General features: G+C 43.0%; 1 protein-coding gene across 1 annotated transcript in view; it reads right to left on the bottom strand.

Annotated features, from left to right (window-relative positions):
• Nucleotides 1–20,392, bottom strand: part of FBXL5 (F-box and leucine rich repeat protein 5) — a 257,885-nt gene that overhangs the window by 147,348 nt on the left and 90,145 nt on the right. Inside the window, 3 exon segments of the mRNA XM_053704125.1 lie at nt 13,932–14,057; nt 14,579–14,761; nt 15,049–15,235. Of these exon segments, the coding sequence (XP_053560100.1) occupies nt 13,932–14,057; nt 14,579–14,761; nt 15,049–15,235 (496 nt within the window).

Below are 20,392 nucleotides of genomic sequence, written 5' to 3'. Positions count from 1 at the left end.
TACGAAGCCAAAAAGAGAGAGAGGTAGCAGAAGCTTTTTGACCTCTCCTCTGACCAGAGTAAACGACAAACAGGGAAGACGTTTGTCGAAAATCTTTAGTTGCCTGTAAATAAAATTTAAGGGCACGAACTACATCCAGATTGTGCAAAAGACGTTCCTTCCTCGAAGAAGGATTTGGGCACAAGGATGGAACAACAATCTCCTGATTGATATTCCTGTTAGTGACTACCTTAGGTAAGAACCCAGGCTTAGTACGCAGAACTACCTTATCCGAGTGAAAAATCAAATAAGGAGAATCACAATGTAAGGCTGATAAATCAGAGACTCTTCGAGCCGAGGAAATAGCCATTAAAAATAGAACTTTCCAAGATAACAACTTTATATCAATGGAATGAAGGGGTTCAAACGGAACACCCTGTAAAACGTTAAGAACAAGGTTTAAACTCCATGGTGGAGCCACAGCTTTAAACACAGGTTTAATCCTGGCCAAAGCCTGACAAAAAGCCTGAACGTCTGGAACTTCTGACAGACGCTTGTGTAACAGAATGGACAGAGCTGAGATCTGTCCCTTTAAGGAACTAGCGGATAACCCCTTTTCTAAACCTTCTTGTAGAAAAGACAATATCCTAGGAATCCTAACCTTACTCCAAGAGTAACCTTTGGATTCGCACCAATATAGGTATTTACGCCATATTTTATGGTAAATCTTTCTGGTAACAGGCTTCCTAGCCTGTATTAAGGTATCAATAACTGACTCAGAAAAACCACGCTTTGATAAGATCAAGCGTTCAATTTCCAAGCAGTCAGCTTCAGAGAAGTTAGATTTTGATGTTTGAAAGGACCCTGAATCAGAAGGTCCTGTTTCAGAGGTAACGACCAAGGTGGACAGAATGACATGTCCACCAGATCTGTATACCAAGTCCTGCGTGGCCATGCAGGCGCTATTAGAATCACTGATGCTTTCTCCTGTTTGATTCTGGCAATCAATCGAGGAAGCATCGGGAAAGGTGGAAACACATGAGCCATCCTGAAGGTCCATGGTGCTGTCAAGGCATCTATCAGGACCGCTCCCGGATCCCTGGATCTGGACCCGTAGCGCGGAAGCTTGGCGTTCTGTCGAGACGCCATGAGATCTATCTCTGGTTTGCCCCAACGTCGAAGTATTTGGGCAAAGACCTCTGGATGAAGTTCCCACTCCCCCGGATGAAAAGTCTGACGACTTAAGAAATCCGCCTCCCAGCTCTCCACTCCCGGGATGTGGATTGCAGACAGGTGGCAAGAGTGAGACTCTGCCCAGCGAATTATCTTCGATACTTCCATCATTGCTAGGGAGCTTCTTGTCCCTCCCTGATGGTTGATATAAGCTACAGTCGTGATGTTGTCCGACTGGAACCTGATGAACCCCCGAGTTGCTAACTGGGGCCAAGCCAGAAGAGCATTGAGGACTGCTCTCAATTCCAGAATGTTTATTGGAAGAAGACTCTCCTCCTGATTCCATAGTCCCTGAGCCTTCAGAGAATTCCAGACAGCGCCCCAACCTAGTAGGCTGGCGTCTGTTGTTACAATTGACCAGTCTGGCCTGCTGAATGGCATTCCCCTGGACAGATGTGGCCGATAAAGCCACCATAGAATTGAATTTCTGGTCTCTTGAATGGAATGAAGGACACGGCATGCACTTTGAAGTTTTGTTAACCTGTCCTCTGTCAGGTAAATCTTCATTTCTACAGAATCTATCAGAGTCCCCAGGAAGGGAACTCTTGTGAGTGGAAAGAGAGAACTTTTCTCTTCGTTCACTTTCCATCCATGCGACCTTAGAAATGCCAGTACTATCTCTGTATGAGATTTGGCAGTTTGAAAGCTTGAAGCTTGTATCAGTATGTCGTCTAAGTACGGAGCTACTGAAATTCCTCGCTGTCTTAGTACCGCCAGAAGAGTGCCCAGAACCTTTGTGAAGATTCTTGGAGCCGTAGCCAGTCCGAATGGAAGAGCTACAAACTGGTAATGCCCGTCTAAAAAGGCAAACCTTAGATACCGGTAATGACTTCTGTGAATCGGTATGTGAAGGTAAGCATCCTTTAAATCCACTGTGGTCAAGTACTGACCCTCTTGGATCATGGGCAAAATTGTTCGAATAGTTTCCATCTTGAACGATGGAACTCTTAGGAATTTGTTTAGGATCTTTAAATCCAAGATTGGCCTGAAGGTTCCCTCTTTTTTGGGAACTACAAACAGATTTGAGTAAAACCCTTGTCCTTGTTCCAACCGCGGAACTGGATGGATCACTCCCATTAATAAAAGATCTTGTACGCAGCGTAGAAACGCTTCCTTCTTTGTTAGGTTTGTTGACAACCTTGACAGATGAAATCTCCCTCTTGGGGGAGAGGATTTGAAGTCCAGAAGGTATCCCTGAGATATGATCTCTAACGCCCAGGGATCCTGAACATCTCTTGCCCAAGCCTGGGCGAAGAGGGAAAGTCTGCCCCCCACTAGATCCGGTCCCGGATCGGGGGCCCTCAATTCATGCTGTCTTAGGGGCAGCAGCAGGTTTTCTGGCCTGTTTGCCCCTGTTCCAGGACTGGTTAGGTTTCCAGCCTTGTCTGTAGCGAGCAACAGCTCCTTCCTGTTTTGGTGCAGAGGAAGTTGATGCTGCTCCTGCTTTGAAATTACGAAAGGAACGAAAAACAGAATTTATGTTTACCTGATAAATTTCTTTCTCCAACGGTGTGTCCGGTCCACGGCGTCATCCTTACTTGTGGGATATTCTCTTCCCCAACAGGAAATGGCAAAGAGCCCAGCAAAGCTGGTCACATGATCCCTCCTAGGCTCCGCCTACCCCAGTCATTCGACCGACGTTAAGGAGGAATATTTGCATAGGAGAAACCATATGGTACCGTGGTGACTGTAGTTAAAGAAAATAAAATATCAGACCTGATTAAAAAAACCAGGGCGGGCCGTGGACCGGACACACCGTTGGAGAAAGAAATTTATCAGGTAAACATAAATTCTGTTTTCTCCAACATAGGTGTGTCCGGTCCACGGCGTCATCCTTACTTGTGGGAACCAATACCAAAGCTTTAGGACACGGATGAAGGGAGGGAGCAAATCAGGTCACCTAAATGGAAGGCACCACGGCTTGCAAAACCTTTCTCCCAAAAATAGCCTCAGAAGAAGCAAAAGTATCAAACTTGTAAAATTTGGTAAAAGTGTGTAGTGAAGACCAAGTCGCTGCCCTACATATCTGATCAACAGAAGCCTCGTTCTTGAAGGCCCATGTGGAAGCCACAGCCCTAGTGGAATGAGCTGTGATTCTTTCGGGAGGCTGCCGTCCGGCAGTCTCGTAAGCCAATCTGATGATGCTTTTAATCCAAAAAGAGAGAGAGGTAGAAGTTGCTTTTTGACCTCTCCTTTTACCTGAATAAACAACAAACAAGGAAGATGTTTGTCTAAAATCCTTTGTAGCATCTAAATAGAATTTTAGAGCGCGAACAACATCCAAATTGTGCAACAAACGTTCCTTCTTTGAAACTGGTTTTGGACACAGAGAAGGTACGATAATCTCCTGGTTAATGTTTTTGTTAGAAACAACTTTTGGAAGAAAACCAGGTTTAGTACGTAAAACCACCTTATCTGCATGGAACACCAGATAAGGAGGAGAACACTGCAGAGCAGATAATTCTGAGACTCTTCTAGCAGAAGAAATCGCAACTAAAAACAAAACTTTCCAAGATAATAACTTAATATCAACGGAATGTAAGGGTTCAAACGGAACCCCCTGAAGAACTGAAAGAACTAAATTGAGACTCCAAGGAGGAGTCAAAGGTTTGTAAACAGGCTTGATTCTAACCAGAGCCTGAACAAAGGCTTGAACATCTGGCACAGCTGCCAGCTTTTTGTGAAGTAATACCGACAAGGCAGAAATCTGTCCCTTCAGGGAACTTGCAGATAATCCTTTTTCCAATCCTTCTTGAAGGAAGGATAGAATCCTAGGAATCTTAACCTTGTCCCAAGGGAATCCTTTAGATTCACACCAACAGATATATTTTTTCCAAATTTTATGGTAAATCTTTCTAGTCACAGGCTTTCTGGCCTGAACAAGAGTATCGATAACAGAATCTGAGAATCCTCGCTTCGATAAAATCAAGCGTTCAATCTCCAAGCAGTCAGCTGGAGTGAAACCAGATTCGGATGTTCGAACGGACCCTGAACAAGAAGGTCTCGTCTCAAAGGTAGCTTCCAAGGTGGAGCCGATGACATATTCACCAGATCTGCATACCAAGTCCTGCGTGGCCACGCAGGAGCTATCAAGATCACCGACGCCCTCTCCTGCTTGATCCTGGCTATCAGCCTGGGGATGAGAGGAAATGGCGGGAACACATAAGCTAGTTTGAAGGTCCAAGGTGCTACTAGTGCATCCACTAGAGCCGCCTTGGGATCCCTGGATCTGGCCCCGTAGCAAGGAACTTTGAAGTTCTGACGAGAGGCCATCAGATCCATGTCTGGAATGCCCCACAGGTGAGTGACTTGGGCAAAGATTTCCGGATGGAGTTCCCACTCCCCCGGATGCAATGTCTGCCGACTCAGAAAATCCGCTTCCCAATTTTCCACTCCTGGGATGTGGATAGCAGACAGGTGGCAGGAGTGAGACTCCGCCCAAAGAATAATTTTGGTTACTTCTTCCATCGCTAGGGAACTCCTTGTTCCCCCCTGATGGTTGATGTACGCAACAGTCGTCATGTTGTCTGATTGAAACCGTATGAACCTGGTCCTCGCAAGCTGGGGCCAGGCCTGGAGAGCATTGAATATCGCTCTCAGTTCCAGAATATTTATCGGTAGAAGAGATTCTTCCCGAGACCAAAGACCCTGAGCTTTCAGGGATCCCCAGACCGCGCCCCAGCCTATCAGACTGGCGTCGGTCGTGACAATGACCCACTCTGGTCTGTGGAACATCATCCCTTGAGACAGATTGTCCAGGGACAGCCACCAACGGAGTGAGTCTCTGGTTCTCTGATTTACTTGTATCTTCGGAGACAAGTCTGTATAGTCCCCATTCCACTGACTGAGCATGCACAGTTGTAATGGTCTTAGATGAATGCGCGCAAAAGGAACTATGTCCATCGCCGCCACCATCAACCCGATCACTTCCATGCACTGAGCTATGGAAGGAAGAGGAACGGAATGAAGTATCCGACAAGAGTCCAGAAGCTTTGCTTTTCTGGCCTCTGTTAGAAAGATCCTCATTTCTAAGGAGTCTATAATTGTTCCCAAGAAGGGAACCCTTGTTGACGGGGATAGAGAACTCTTTTCCACGTTCACTTTCCAGCCGTGAGATCTGAGAAAGGCCAGGACAATGTCCGTGTGAGCCTTTGCTTGAGGAAGGGACGACGCTTGAATCAGAATGTCGTCCAGGTAAGGTACTACTGCAATGCCCCTTGGTCTTAGCACCGCTAGAAGGGACCCTAGTACCTTTGTGAAAATCCTTGGAGCAGTGGCTAATCCGAAAGGAAGCGCCACGAACTGGTAATGTTTGTCCAGGAATGCAAACCTTAGGAACCGATGATGTTCCTTGTGGATAGGAATATGTAGATACGCATCCTTTAAATCCACCGTGGTCATGAATTGACCTTCCTGGATGGAAGGAAGGATAGTTCGAATGGTTTCCATCTTGAACGATGGGACCTTGAGAAATTTGTTTAAGATCTTGAGATCTAGGATTGGTCTGAACGTTCCCTCTTTTTTGGGAACTATGAACAGATTGGAGTAGAACCCCATCCCTTGTTCTCTTAATGGAACAGGATGAATCACTCCCATTTTTAACAGGTCTTCTACACAATGTAAGAACGCCTGTCTTTTTATGTGGTCTGAAGACAACTGCGACCTGTGGAACCTCCCCCTTGGGGGAAGTCCCTTGAATTCCAGAAGATAACCCTGGGAGACTATTTCTAGCGCCCAAGGATCCAGAACATCTCTTGCCCAAGCCTGAGCGAAGAGAGAGAGTCTGCCCCCCACCAGATCCGGTCCCGGATCGGGGGCCAATATTTCATGCTGTCTTGGTAGCAGTGGCAGGTTTCTTGGCCTGCTTTCCCTTGTTCCAGCCTTGCATTGGTCTCCAAGCTGGCTTGGCCTGAGAAGTATTACCCTCTTGCTTAGAGGACGTAGCACCTTGGGCTGGTCCGTTTTTACGAAAGGGACGAAAATTAGGTCTATTTTTTGCCTTGAAGGGCCGATCCTGAGGAAGGGCGTGGCCCTTACCCCCAGTGATATCAGAGATAATCTCTTTCAAGTCAGGACCAAACAGCGTTTTCCCCTTGAAAGGAATGTTTAGTAGCTTGTTCTTGGAAGACGCATCAGCCGACCAAGATTTCAACCAAAGCGCTCTGCGCGCCACAATAGCAAACCCAGAGTTCTTAGCCGCTAACTTAGCCAATTGCAAAGAGGCGTCTAGAGTGAAAGAATTAGCCAATTTGAGAGCATTGATTCTGTCCATAATCTCCTCATAAGGAGGAGAGTCACTATCGAGCACCTTAAGCAGTTCATCAAACCAGAAATATGCGGCAGTAGTGACAGGGACAATGCATGAAATGGGTTGTAGAAGGTAACCCTGCTGAACAAACATCTTTTTAAGCAAACCTTCTAATTTTTTATCCATAGGATCTTTGAAAGCACAACTATCCTCTATGGGAATAGTGGTGCGTTTGTTTAAAGTAGAAACCGCTCCCTCGACCTTGGGGACTGACTGCCATAAGTCCTTTCTGGGGTCGACCATAGGAAACAATTTTTTAAATATGGGGGGAGGGACGAAAGGAATACCGGGCCTTTCCCATTCTTTATTAACAATGTCCGCCACCCGCTTGGGTATAGGAAAAGCTTCTGGGAGCCCCGGCACCTCTAGGAACTTGTCCATTTTACATAGTTTCTCTGGGATGACTAAATTTTCACAATCATCCAGAGTGGATAATACCTCCTTAAGCAAAATGCGGAGATGTTCCAATTTAAATTTAAATGTAATCACATCAGATTCAGCCTGCTGAGAAATGTTCCCTAAATCAGTAATTTCTCCCTCAGACAAAACCTCCCTGGCCCCCTCAGATTGGGTTAGGGGCCCTTCAGAGATATTAATATCAGCGTCGTCATGCTCTTCAGTAACTAAAACAGAGCAGCCACGCTTACGCTGACAAGGGTTAATTTTGGCTAAAATGTTTTTGACAGAATTATCCATTACAGCCGTTAATTGTTGCATAGTAAGGAGTATTGGCGCGCTAGATGTACTAGGGGCCTCCTGAGTGGGCAAGACTCGTGTAGACGAAGGAGGGAATGATGCAGTACCATGCTTACTCCCCTCACTTGAGGAATCATCTTGGGCATCATTGTCATTATCACATAAATCACATTTATTTAAATGAATAGGAATTCTGGCTTCCCCACATTCAGAACACAGTCTATCTGGTAGTTCAGACATGTTAAACAGGCATAAACTTGATCAGAAAGTACAAAAAACGTTTTAAAATAAAACCGTTACTGTCACTTTAAATTTTAAACTGAACACACTTTATTACTGCAATTGCGAAAAAACATGAAGGAATTGTTCAAAATTCACCAAATTTTCACCACAGCGTCTTAAAGCCTTGAAAATATTGCACACCAATTTTGGAAGCTTTAACCCTTAAAATAACGGAACCGGAGCCGTTTTAAGCTTTAAACCCCTTTACAGTCCCTGGTATCTGCTTTGCTGAGACCCAACCAAACCCAAAGGGGAATACGATACCAAATGACGCCTTCAGAAGTCTTTTATAAGTATCAGAGCTCCTCTCACATGCGACTGCATGCCATGCCTCTCAAAAACAAGTGCGCAACACCGGCGCGAAAATGAGACTCTGCCTATGCTTTGGGAAAGCCCCTAAAGAATAAGGTGTCTAAAACAGTGCCTGCCGATATTATTATATCAAAATACCCAGATAAAATGATTCCTCAAGGCTAAATATGTGTTAATAATCAATCGATTTAGCCCAGAAAAAGTCTACAGTTTAAATAAGCCCTTGTGAAGCCCTTATTTACAATCGTAATAAACATGGCTTACCGGATCCCATAGGGAAAATGACAGCTTCCAGCATTACATCGTCTTGTTAGAATGTGTCATACCTCAAGCAGCAAGGGACTGCAAACTGTTCCCCCAACTGAAGTTAATTGCTCTCAACAGTCCTGTGTGGAACAGCCATGGATTTTAGTTACGGTTGCTAAAATCATTTTCCTCATACAAACAGAATTCTTCATCTCTTTTCTGTTTCTGAGTAAATAGTACGTACCAGCACTATTTGAAAATAACAAACTCTTGATTGAATAATGAAAAAACTACAGTTAAACACTAAAAAACTCTAAGCCATCTCCGTGGAGATGTTGCCTGTACAACGGCAAAGAGAATGACTGGGGTAGGCGGAGCCTAGGAGGGATCATGTGACCAGCTTTGCTGGGCTCTTTGCCATTTCCTGTTGGGGAAGAGAATATCCCACAAGTAAGGATGACGCCGTGGACCGGACACACCTATGTTGGAGAAATTGGACTGTCTAGCCTTGGCTTTGGCCTTGTCCTGAGGCAGGGCATGACCTTTACCTCCTGTAATGTCATCAATAATCTCTTTCAAGCCGGGCCCGAATAAGGTCTGCCCTTTGAAAGGAATATTAAGCAATTTAGATTTAGACGTAACATCAGCTGACCAGGATTTTAGCCACAGAGCTCTGCGTGCCTGAATGGCGAATCCTGAATTTTTAGCCGCAAGTTTAGTTAAATGTACTACGGCATCTGAAATAAATGAATTAGCTAACTTAAGGAATTTAAGTTTGTGTGTGATGTCATCTAGTGTGGATGATTGAAGTGTCTCTTCCAGAGACTCAAACCAAAATGCTGCTGCAGCCGTGACAGGCGCAATACATGCAAGAGGTTGCAATATAAACCCTTGTTGAACAAACATTTTCTTAAGGTAACCCTCTAATTTTTTATCCATTGGATCTGAAAAAGCACAGCTATCCTCCACTGGGATAGTGGTACGCTTAGCTAAAGTAGAAACTGCTCCCTCCACCTTAGGGACCATTTGCCATAAGTCCCGTGTGGCGGCGTCTATTGGAAACATTTTTCTGAATATAGGAGGGGGTGAGAAAGGCACACCGGGTCTATCCCACTCCTTAGTAACAATGTCAGTAAGTCTCTTAGGTATAGGAAAAACGTCAGTACTCGTCGGTACCGCAAAATATTTATCCAACCTACACATTTTTTCTGGGATTGCAACTGTGTTACAATCATTCAGAGCCGCTAATACCTCCCCTAGTAACACACGGAGGTTCTCAAGCTTAAATTTAAAATTTGAAATGTCTGAGTCCAGTTTATTTGGATCAGAACCGTCACCCACAGAATGAAGCTCTCCGTCTTCATGTTCTGCAAACTGTGACGCAGTATCAGACATGGCCCTTGCATTATCAGCGCACTCTGTTCTCATCCCAGAGTGATCACGTTTACCTCTTAGTTCTGGTAGTTTAGCCAAAACTTCAGTCATAACAGTAGCCATATCTTGTAATGTGATTTGTAATGGCCGCCCAGATGCACTCGGCGCTACAATATCACGCACCTCCTGAGCGGGAGATGCAGGTACTGACACGTGAGGCGAGTTAGTCAGCATAACTCTCCCCTCGTTGTTTGGTGAAATATGTTCAATTTGTACAGATTGACTATTTTTTAAAGTAGCATCAATACATTTAGTACATAAATTTCTATTGGGCTCCACTTTGGCATTAACACATATAGCACAGATATCTTCCTCTGAATCAGACATGTTTAACACACTAGCAAATAAACAGCAACTTGGAAATACTTTTCAAAGTAATTTACAAATAATATGAAAACGAACTGTGCCTTTAAGAAGCACAGAAAAATATTATAACAGATAAAATAATTAAGTTATAGCATCAATCTTTGTCAGAATATACAGTTTTAGCAAAGGATTGTTCCCCTCAGCAAATGATAACTAACCCAGGCAGCAGAAAAAAAATACACAAATAAACGTTTTTTATATCACAGTCAATACAATCAGCACAGCTCTGCTGTATGATTACTTCCCTCAAAAAAGACTCTTGAGATCCCTGAACTCTGTAGAGATGAACCGGATCATGCAGGAAGAAAATGAACCTCTGACTGAGTTTTTCTGATGCATAGTGAAAGCACCAAAATGGCCCCTCCCCCACACACATAACAGTGAGAGGGATCAGTGAACTGCTCTAATTTAAATCAAAACTATTGCCAAGTGGAAAAAAAGTGCCCAAAACATTTTTTCACCCAGTACCTCAGAGAAAAAAACGTTTTTACATGCCAGCAAAAAAACATTTTACCTCAATAATTAATTGTCATTTAAAACCTATTGCAAGTCCCTGCAAAATAGGTTAAGTCTATGTATACAGTTTAAAAGCCAGAGAAGTACCATTTCCCAGAAAACTGAAGTGTAAAATATACATACATGACAGCCTGATATCAGCTACATCTACTGCATTCAAGGCTGAGTTTACATTATAACGGTATGGCAGGATTTTCTCATCAATTCCATGTCAGAAAATAATAAACTGCTACATACCTCTTTGCAGATTAATCTGCCTGCTGTCCCCTGATCTGAAGTTTACCTCACTCCTCAGATGGCCGAGAAACAGCAATATGATCTTAACTACTCCGGCTAAAATCATAGAAAAACTCAGGTAGATTCTTCTTCAAATTCTACCAGAGAAGGAATAACACACTCCGGTGCTATTATAAAATAACAAACTTTTGATTGAAGATATAAAAACTAAATATATCACCATAGTCCTCTCACACATCCTATCTAGTCGTTGGGTGCAAGAGAATGACTGGAGGTGACGTAGAGGGGAGGAGCTATATAGCAACTCTGCTGGGTGAATCCTCTTGCACTTCCTGTAGGGGAGCAGTTAATATCCCACAAGTAATGATGACCCGTGGACTGATCACACTTAACAGAAGAAATGACAGATATATTGTGCTAAAAAATTTAAGATATTAAAAAACACATGCATTAGAAACAATTATTTACCTCAACTTAAATGCCTATAATACTATAAAGCTTTAATTAGTGCAGAAGGAAAGAAAACAAATTATGCTTACCAGATAATTTAATTTCCTTCTGTATAAGGAGAGTCCACGGCATCATTCCTTACTGTTGGGAAACTTATACCCAAGCTCTAGAGGACACAATGAGAACGGAAGGGAAAAAAAAGATGCAGAACCTAATCTGAGGGTACCACAGTCTGCAAAACCTGTCTCCCGAAAGCTGCTTCAGCCGAAGCAAAAAACTTGTAAAATTTAGAATACGTATGTAAGGAGGACCAGTTAGCCGCATTACAAATCTGATCCATAGAGGCCTCATTCTTAAAGGCCCAAGAGTAAGCCACTGCTATAGTAGAATGAGCCATAATCCTCTGAGGAGGTTTATGTCCTGCTGCCTCATAAGCAAAGCAGATAATACTCCTTAACCAAAAAGATAAGCCAGTCGAAGAGACCTTCTGACCCTTTCGCTTCCCAGAATAAACGAGGAAGAAGTTTGCCTAAAATCCTTAGTAGCCTGAAGATAGAACTTTAAGGCACGAACCATGTCCAAATTATGAAGCAAACGTTCCTTCGAAGAAGGATTGGGACACAAGGAAGGAGCCACAATCTCTTGATTAATGTTGCGGTCTGACACGACCTTAGGAAGAAAACCTAACTTAGTATGTAGGACAGCCTTATCAGAATGGAACACCAGATAAGGAGGCTTACATTGCAAGGCAGCAATTTCAGATACTCTGTGCGCAGAAGCAATAGCCAGTAGAAAAAAAAAAAAAAAAAAAACTTTCAGGACAAAAATTTAATGTCAATTTCATGCATAGGCTCAAGCTGAGCCCGTTGCAACACACAAGATTTAGACTCCAAGGAGGAGCCATATATCTAAACACAGGTCTGATCCTAGTCAGAGCCTTAAAGGACTCTACATCTGGAAGCTCTGAGAGCCTCTTCTGCAGTAAAACTGACAGGGACGAAATCTGTCCCCTGAGGCAACTTGCAGAAAGGCCCTTCTCCAGTCCATCCTTATGCCAAGAAAATCCACGCTCTTCACACCAGAATAAGTAGGTTCTCCACATCTTAACCTTATGATAGATGCAATGAGTAACCGGTTTACGAGCTTGAATGAGAGTATCAATAACTCTCTCAGAAAAAGCGTTTAATCTCCACGCAGTCAGACGCAGGGAATCTAGATTTTGATGAACTAAAGGACTTTGTTCCAGCAGATCCCTGCGACAAGGTAACTTCCACGGAGGAGATGACATCCCCACCAGTTCCGCAAACCACATCCTTCGCGGCCACGATGGAGCAATCAGTATCAATGATGCTCGCTTCTGCTTGATGTGAGCCACTACACAAGGAAGGAGTGGTAACAGCGTGAAAAGGTCAAATTAGACTGAACCTCCAAGACACTGCTAATGCATCTATTAGCTCCCTGGACCTCAACCCATATCTGGGTAGCTTGGTATTGAGACAGGACGCCATGAGATCCATCTACGGCGTTCCACCTATTGCACATCTCTACAAAACACTTTGGAATGGAGAGATCAATCCCCCGGCCGAAAAAAAAAAAAAAAAAAAAAAAAAAGAAGGATTGTCTGCTGAGAAAATCCACTTCCCAGTTGTCCACACCCAGAATGTGTATCTCTGACAGCGAACAGCTGTGGGCCTCCGCCCACTCCAGAATCCAACATACTTCCCTCATTGCTAGGGAGCTTCTCGTTCCCCCCTGGTGGTTGATGTAAGCTACTGAAGTTATATTGTCTGATTAGAATCTGATAAACTGGGACGAACCCAGAAGGGGCCAAGCCTTCAGAGCACAGGCCCTGTGCCTTCTTGGCACCCCAAACAGCTCCCCATCCTGATAGACTTGCGTCCGTAGTCACAATCTCCCAGGATGGTCTTAAGAAGGATATCCCTTGGGACAGAGCCACCAAGAGAGCGATTCTCTCGACCGGTTGTCCAGAGAAATCTGTTGAGACAGATCTGAATGATCTCCATTCCACTTCCTCAGCATGCATAGTTGCAACAGTCTGAGACGGAACCTGGCAAAGGAAATGATGTCCATGCTGGACACCATGAGACCAATCACCTCCATACACTGAGCCAGAGAGGGCCTTAAGGAGGTCCGGACGGCAAGACATGCCGAAGCTAGCTTGCAACGTCTCTAGTCTGTTCCTGTGACGAAAGGCAAAGAATAACTGGAGGATGGGGGGGGGGGGGGGAATGGGAGAGGTATTTAAGACTTTGGCTGGGGTATCTTTCCCTCCTCCTGGTGGCCAGGTTCAGTATTTCCCAACAGTAATGAATGATGCCGTGGATTCTCCTTATATTAAGAAGGAAAATACCATTAACAAAACATAGAAACTACACAGGTATGTGCACAATGGTTTCAAGATAACAGCAATAAAGTTAAATTATTTTATGGAGTAGAGCATTTTAGTACTGTACTACCATGTGGCTGGGTGTTTACCCCACCAAACAGAAATCTCTACAGCAGCAAAACTCTTCTGGGTACGGAGCTTGACACAGTCAGTGACTGGTGGCTATGCTGCTCTTGACTGGCTACAAGCAGGTCGAGCTCAGAAGCCGAACCGCTTCTCTAGAGTAGACTATGTTTAAACCCACTGCAAAGGTTACATCACAAAGGCACGTGGTAGACCAATAACTGTTCTAACATATGAAGAGCATTGAACAATTGCACTAATAAACCCCTTTAAGGACTGAGAGACCAATGCCAGTGTTAACAAAGAACAGTTTTAAAACAAACTCCAAATTCTGAAGCTGGGTTAAAAAAAAAAAAATGCAATAGTTAAAACCAGTTCTTTTGTGAGATCCACTTTCTTTACCAGATTCATCTATATCTGCATCTTCATCCCATTCCTGGAATGCACGACTTTCATCCTTTCTGCTTGAAACCCAATCCTCATCAGGCTCAGTGTCTAGGTGAGTTGGGGGCCCATTGTACCAGTTTCCTATTGAATAAATAAGATTAAGCAGCACAGAATTATAATGTTTAACATGTAGTTCTCTATCTTGACCATAATAAAAAAACTTTAAAAAGCAAAAGCTATGCAATGATTTTGTTTTTATATCTAAATGTGCTGGTTACAGATATTTCAAAACATCTTTAACACAATAAAAGAAACTAGACACAGGAAATGTGCCTTTCGTACAGCCTACAAAGCACAAACTCTGTTGAAATAGCAGAAAATCCAAATTCCTGGCTCTAGTACGTACCTGATAAACCGCAGTTGTAAAATAGGTCAGCACCTCTTGAACAATATAATAAAAGGTATTACACACAATACATGTATCTCCAAAAGATATAAAAAACCACTGAAAGGCTACATTAGATGAAATAAGGATAGAGAGGTAAAAGATGACAAAAGTCAGAGAGCTTACACTTTTGCAAACAATGGTATTTTTTTGGCATCATGACATTAATTACAGAAGCAAAAACTGATTTAAAGTTTTATTCCCAAGAGTCACTCACCTCTAGCCCAAAAAACAGGATAAATGTGTTTCCACAGAGATCCAGTTTTTGCAAGCTGTGCCCATTTAGTGTTTACTTGACTACAGCGACACAGGTCCTGTGGGTTAAGGTAACTAAAAATGTTCAGCATTACTTCTGGAGGGAGCTGGGAAATTGGGGTACCGGGGGGCTGCACCTTTGTTTCTGCAAAAACAAAAACGTATTAAACACATATGCTGAAATATGTGTATGAATATTACATTCTACCATTGGGTAACCTGACTAAATTACTGTATGCAATTCATGCACTTTAAGCAAAATTATGACTAAACTTTTTTTATATTTTTATATCCTCTAAAAGTTAGTCATTAAATGTGTTTTTTTTCAACTTTATCTACCATCCCTAATGTCTATGATAACAAATCCTATTAAAAAAGTAAATATTCCAATTACACAAAGTACACGTCTTGTATTCTTGCATAAAATCTCACCTTTGTCTGCTTTCTCATCTACGGAATACTTAAGTACTTTTTGAAGCTCATCAGCACGATTTAGGAGGCTGAGACCTTTAAGAAGTTCAACAGGATCTTTCTGCGAGCAGTGCTGAGCAATCACCGTCTTTTTTATATCTTTCAGCTCATCATAAGTGAAATATTCCATCAACATTGGCTGAAATACCTAGAAGAAAACATTTATTTTGTTATAAAATAGAAGCATAATGACCAAAAAATTATAAAAATGTAAAGCTTACCAGATAAATTAATTTCTTTCATGGTGGTTAGAGTCCACAAGCCCTCACTAATGTGATTAAACTCAAGTCCACCAGGAAGCAGGCAAAAATTACCCATCAAATCAAGAGCTTTTAATACTACCTAAGCATAGCCAAGCAAAGGAGAAAAACAGAAAACGTAAGAAAGTACAAAGCAGGGTAAATGAGGTGCATGCTAGAACCATCTACATAGAAAACATTTTGTGAGTGGGTCTTGTGGACTCACCACCATGAAAGAAATGTAGCAAGCAAGCATACATTTTTGTTTGCCTTTCATAAGGTGGTGAGAGTCCACAAGCCCTCACTTATGTGATCTCATACCCAAGCTGTGAAGTCCACAACACCAACAAAAAAAGGGTGGGACAAAAGAAAAAAGCAGGAACCTCAATGACCAGACACTGCGGCCTGAATAACTTTTCTGCCAAAGGCAGCCTCCGTAGAGCCAAAATCATCAAAATGGTAAAACTTTGTGAAAGTATGCAGAAGACCAAGTAGCAGCTTTGCAAATATGCTCACTTATTTTGAACGCCCAAGAAGTGGACACAGATCTAATAGAGTGAGCAGTAATACAAGGCTGAGATTTCCCGCCTCCAAGTAAGCCTTATGAATCAACCGTTTCAACTTAGAAGAAAGTTACTAAAGTTGCCATTTGACCCCTATTCGGACCTGAAAAATGAACAAAGCTAAAGACTGTCAGAATTTTTTTTTTTACCAAATGAGTTCTGAGAAATGACTAATTTTGATGAAAAACTAAACAAAAAAAAAAAACTTCACAAAAATGCAGAAAGTTCAGAAACGTTCCTGGCTAAAGAAAGCAAAAAGAAAAAAAAAAGTCTTCCAATGTCAAAAGCTGAATGTCTAGATTACACATAGGTTCAAAAAGGAGGAAACTGCAAAACTAAATGTATGCTTACCTGATAAATTTGTTTCTTTCTTGAAACAGTGAGTCCACGGATCATCATAATTACTATTGGGAATATCACTCCTGACCAGCAGGAGGCGGCAAAGAGCACCACAGCAAAGCTGTTAAATACCACTCCCTTACCGACAACCCCCAGTAATTCGACCAAAGGTAAAGGAGAACGGAAGTAATATAAAAGGTGTAGAGGTGCCTGAGGTTTAACAAAAAAACTGTCTGAAAATACAGGGTGGGCCGTGGACTCACCGTGTCGAGAAACAAATTTATCAGGTAAGCATAAATTAAATTTTCTTTCTAATGACACAGTGAGTCCACGGATCTCATCATAATTACTATTGGGAATCAATACCCAAGCTAGAGGACATGGATAAGGGAGGGACAAGACAGTTCGCCTAAACAGAAGGCACCACTGCTTTCTCCCAAAAACCGCCTCAGTTGAAGCAAAAGTATAAAATTTGTAAAATTTAGAAAAAAAAAAAAAGTGTGTAAAGATGACCAATTGGCAGCCTTGCAAATCTGATCTACAGAAGCTCCATTTTTGAAAGCCCAAGTAGAAGAAACAGCCCTCGTAGAATGAGCCGTGATTTTCTCAGGAGGCTGCTGACCAGCAGTCTCATATGCCAAGCGAATAACACTCCTCAACCAACAAGAAAGAGAAGACGTAGCTTTCTGACCTTTACGCTTCCCAGAAAAAACAACAAATAAAGAAGCCTGGCGAAACTCCTTAGTCGCCTGCAAATATTATTTCAATGCACGAATTACATCCAGATTGTGCAACAAACATTCCTTATGAGAAGAAGGATTAGGACACAAAGAAGGAACAACAATCTCCTGATTAATATTCTTATCAGAAACAACCTTGGGAAGAAAACCTAGTGCAGTACGTAGTACTACCTTATCAGGATGAAAAATAAGGAAAGGAGACTCGCACTGCAACGCAGAAAGCTCCAAAACTCTTCGAGTCGAAGAGATAGCAACCAAAAACAAAACCTTCCAGGTTAACAACTTAATATTTAAAGAATGCATAGGCTCAAATGGAGCCTGTTGGAGAACTCTCAGAACTAAATTAAGACTCCAAGAAAGAGTCACAAACTTAAACATAGGCCGGATTCTAACCAAAGCCTGACAAAAAGACTGAACGTCTGGCACATCCGCCAGACGTCTGTGCAACAAAATAGATAAAGCAGAAATTTGACCCTTTAGGGTACTAGCAGATAAACCCTTCTCCAGACCCTCCTAGAGAAAAGACAAAATCCTCAGAATCCTGACTCTACTACAAGAGTAGCCTCTGGATTCACACCAATACAGATATTTACGCCATATCTTATAATAGATCTTTCGAGTCACAGGCTTACGTGCCTGAATTATAGTCTCAATAACCGCCTCAGAAAAACCATGCTTGGATAGAATCAAGCATTCAATCTCCAGGCAGTCAGCTTCAGAGAAACTAAATTTGGGTGATGTAAGGCCCCCTGAAGTAGAAGGTCGTTCCTTAGCGGAAGACTCAAAAGGTGGAGAGGATGACATCTCCACCAGATCTGCATACCAGATCCTGCGAGGCCACGCCGGTGTAATGAGAATCACCAACGCCCTCTCTTGTCTGATCTGAGCAATAACTCGAGGAAGAAGGGCAAACGGAGGAAACACGTATGCCAGACTCAACCTCCAACAATTGTGAGCTGCCAGACTGAACCTCCAACAATTGTGAGCCTTTGCCCACTGCATAATCTTGGCTACCTCTGTCATGGCCAGGAACTAGAGTTCTTTTCTGATGGTTGATGTAAGCCACTGACGTAATGTTGTCTGACTGAAACCTTATAAACTGGGTTGAAACTGAGGCCATGTCAGAAGAGTATTGAAAACGGCCCTCAGCTCTAAGACATTTATGGGAAGAACCGATTCCTCCCGGGTCCACCGACCCTGAGCCTTCAGCGAACCCCAGACAGATCCCCAACCCAGCAGACTGGCATCCGTGGTCACGATCACCCAGGTAGGCCTGCGAAAACAGGTTCCTTGGGAGAGAAGATTTTGAGACAACCACCACGGAAGAGAATCTCTTGCCGCCTGATCTAAAACAATCTTTGGAGACAGATCCGTATAATCCCTGTTTCACTGTCTGCTCGGTTTCATCTCAGGCCTCTGCAGTTATACATGCTCTAACGGAATGATGTCCATGACTGAAACCATCAGACCAATAACCTCCACACATTGGGCCACCGACAGCCGAGGAGAGAGGACTGAAGAGCAAGGCATGAATTAAACATTTTTTATTTCCTTGTTTCTGTCAGAAAAATCTTCATTTCTAGAGAATCTATAATGGTTCCCAAAAATACCACCCTTGTAGCCGGAATCAAGGAACTTTTTATCTAGAATATCATCCAGATAAGGAGCTACCGCAACCCCCTGCAGTCTGAGCACAGCCAGTAACGCACCCAGGGAGCTGTTGCAATGCCAAAAGGAAGAGCCACAAACTGAAAATGCCTGTCTAGGAAAGCAAATCTCAGAAACGTGTGATGATTCTTGTGAATGGGAATATGAAGATATGCAAACTCCAGATCTACTGTAGTCATGAATTCACCCTCTTGAGAGGAAGAATTGACCGAATAGTTTCCATCTTGAAAGACCGAACTCTGAGAAATTTATTTACACATTTGAGATCTAGGACGAGTCTAAAAGTCCCCTCCTTATTGGGAACAATAAACAGATTGGAATAAAACACTAGTCCCTGCTCCAGAACAGGAAGCATTACTCCCATGTCGGAAAGATCCTGAACACAACTTAAGAATGCCTCTCTTTATCTGGTCTACAGGTAACCTGGAAAGAAGAAACCTGCCCCTGGGAGGAAAAGTCTTGAACTACAGTTTGTATCCCTGGGACACTGTCATCCAGGGATCTGGAACATCTCAAACCCAGACTTGGGCATAAAAGGAAAGCCTGCCACCCACGCGATTCATTCCCAGATCGGGGGCAGACCCTTCATGCTGACTGAGTCAGCAGCAGGCTTCTTAGATTGCTTCCCCTTGCCCCAGGACTGATTGGACTTCCAAGAGGACTTGGACTGATCCTTCTTGGAGGAGGAAGAGGAAGACTTACCAGAGAAGTTACGAAAGGAACGAAAATAACTCCGACGACCCTTCTATTTCTCTTATCCTGGGGGAGAGAATGACCTTTCCATCCAGTAATATCAGAAATAATCTCAGCCAACCCCGGCCCAAACAAGGTCTTACCCTTGTAAGGAATGGATAAAAGCTTAGATTTAGATGATACATCAGCAGACCAGGACTTTAACCATAAAGCCCTGCGCGCCAGAACAGCAAAGCCAGAAATCTTTGCTCCAAACCTGGTGGCCTGTAAAGAAGCATCCACAATAAAATAATTAGCCAATTTTAAAGCCCTAATTCTATCCTGAATCTCCTCAAGAGGAGTATCCTGCTGAATAGAATAAGACAATGCATCAAACCAATATGCAGCCGAACTGGTAATCGTAGCAACACACACACAGCAGGCTGCCATTGGAACCCCTGGTGAACATACATCCTCTTAAGCAAAGCCTCCAACTTTTTATCCATGGGATCCTTGAAAGAACTATCCTCAATAGGAATAGTGGTCCTCTTGGCCAAAGTGGAAATAGCTACCACCTTAGGAATCGTCTGCCAAGATTCCTTAATAGAATCAGCAATAGGAAACATCATCCTAAAAATAGGCGAAGGGGAAAAAAGGAATTAAGGGTTTCTCCCATTCCCGTGTAATAATCTCTGGGACACGATCTGGAACAGGATAAACTTCTGCCACGGAAGGAACCTCAAAAAAACTTAAGTTTACTAGCCTTCTTGGGAGTAACTATGATCGTCGAATCAGAGTCATCCAAGGTAACTAAAAACTCCCTGAGTAACAGGGGTGCTCCAGCTTAAATCTGAAAGAAATAACCTCAGAATCAGCAAAAGGAATTGCACTATCAGAGTCTGAAATTTCACCCTCAGACTCCACAGAAGTATCTTTCTCCTCAGACCTATGGGAAGAAACATTTGACATAACTGCAACAGAGTCAAAAATCTTATACTTCCTTTTGTGCTTCCCCTGCAACACAGGAAAAGCAGACAAAGACTCAGATACAGCAGAGGATATGCAAGTAGCCATATCCTGCAAT

Source organism: Bombina bombina, chromosome 2 (genome assembly GCF_027579735.1).
Source record: "Bombina bombina isolate aBomBom1 chromosome 2, aBomBom1.pri, whole genome shotgun sequence".
Lineage (NCBI taxonomy): Eukaryota > Metazoa > Chordata > Amphibia > Anura > Bombinatoridae > Bombina > Bombina bombina.
Note: the sequence above shows the minus strand (reverse complement) of the source record. Positions and strands in the feature narration are given on the sequence as shown.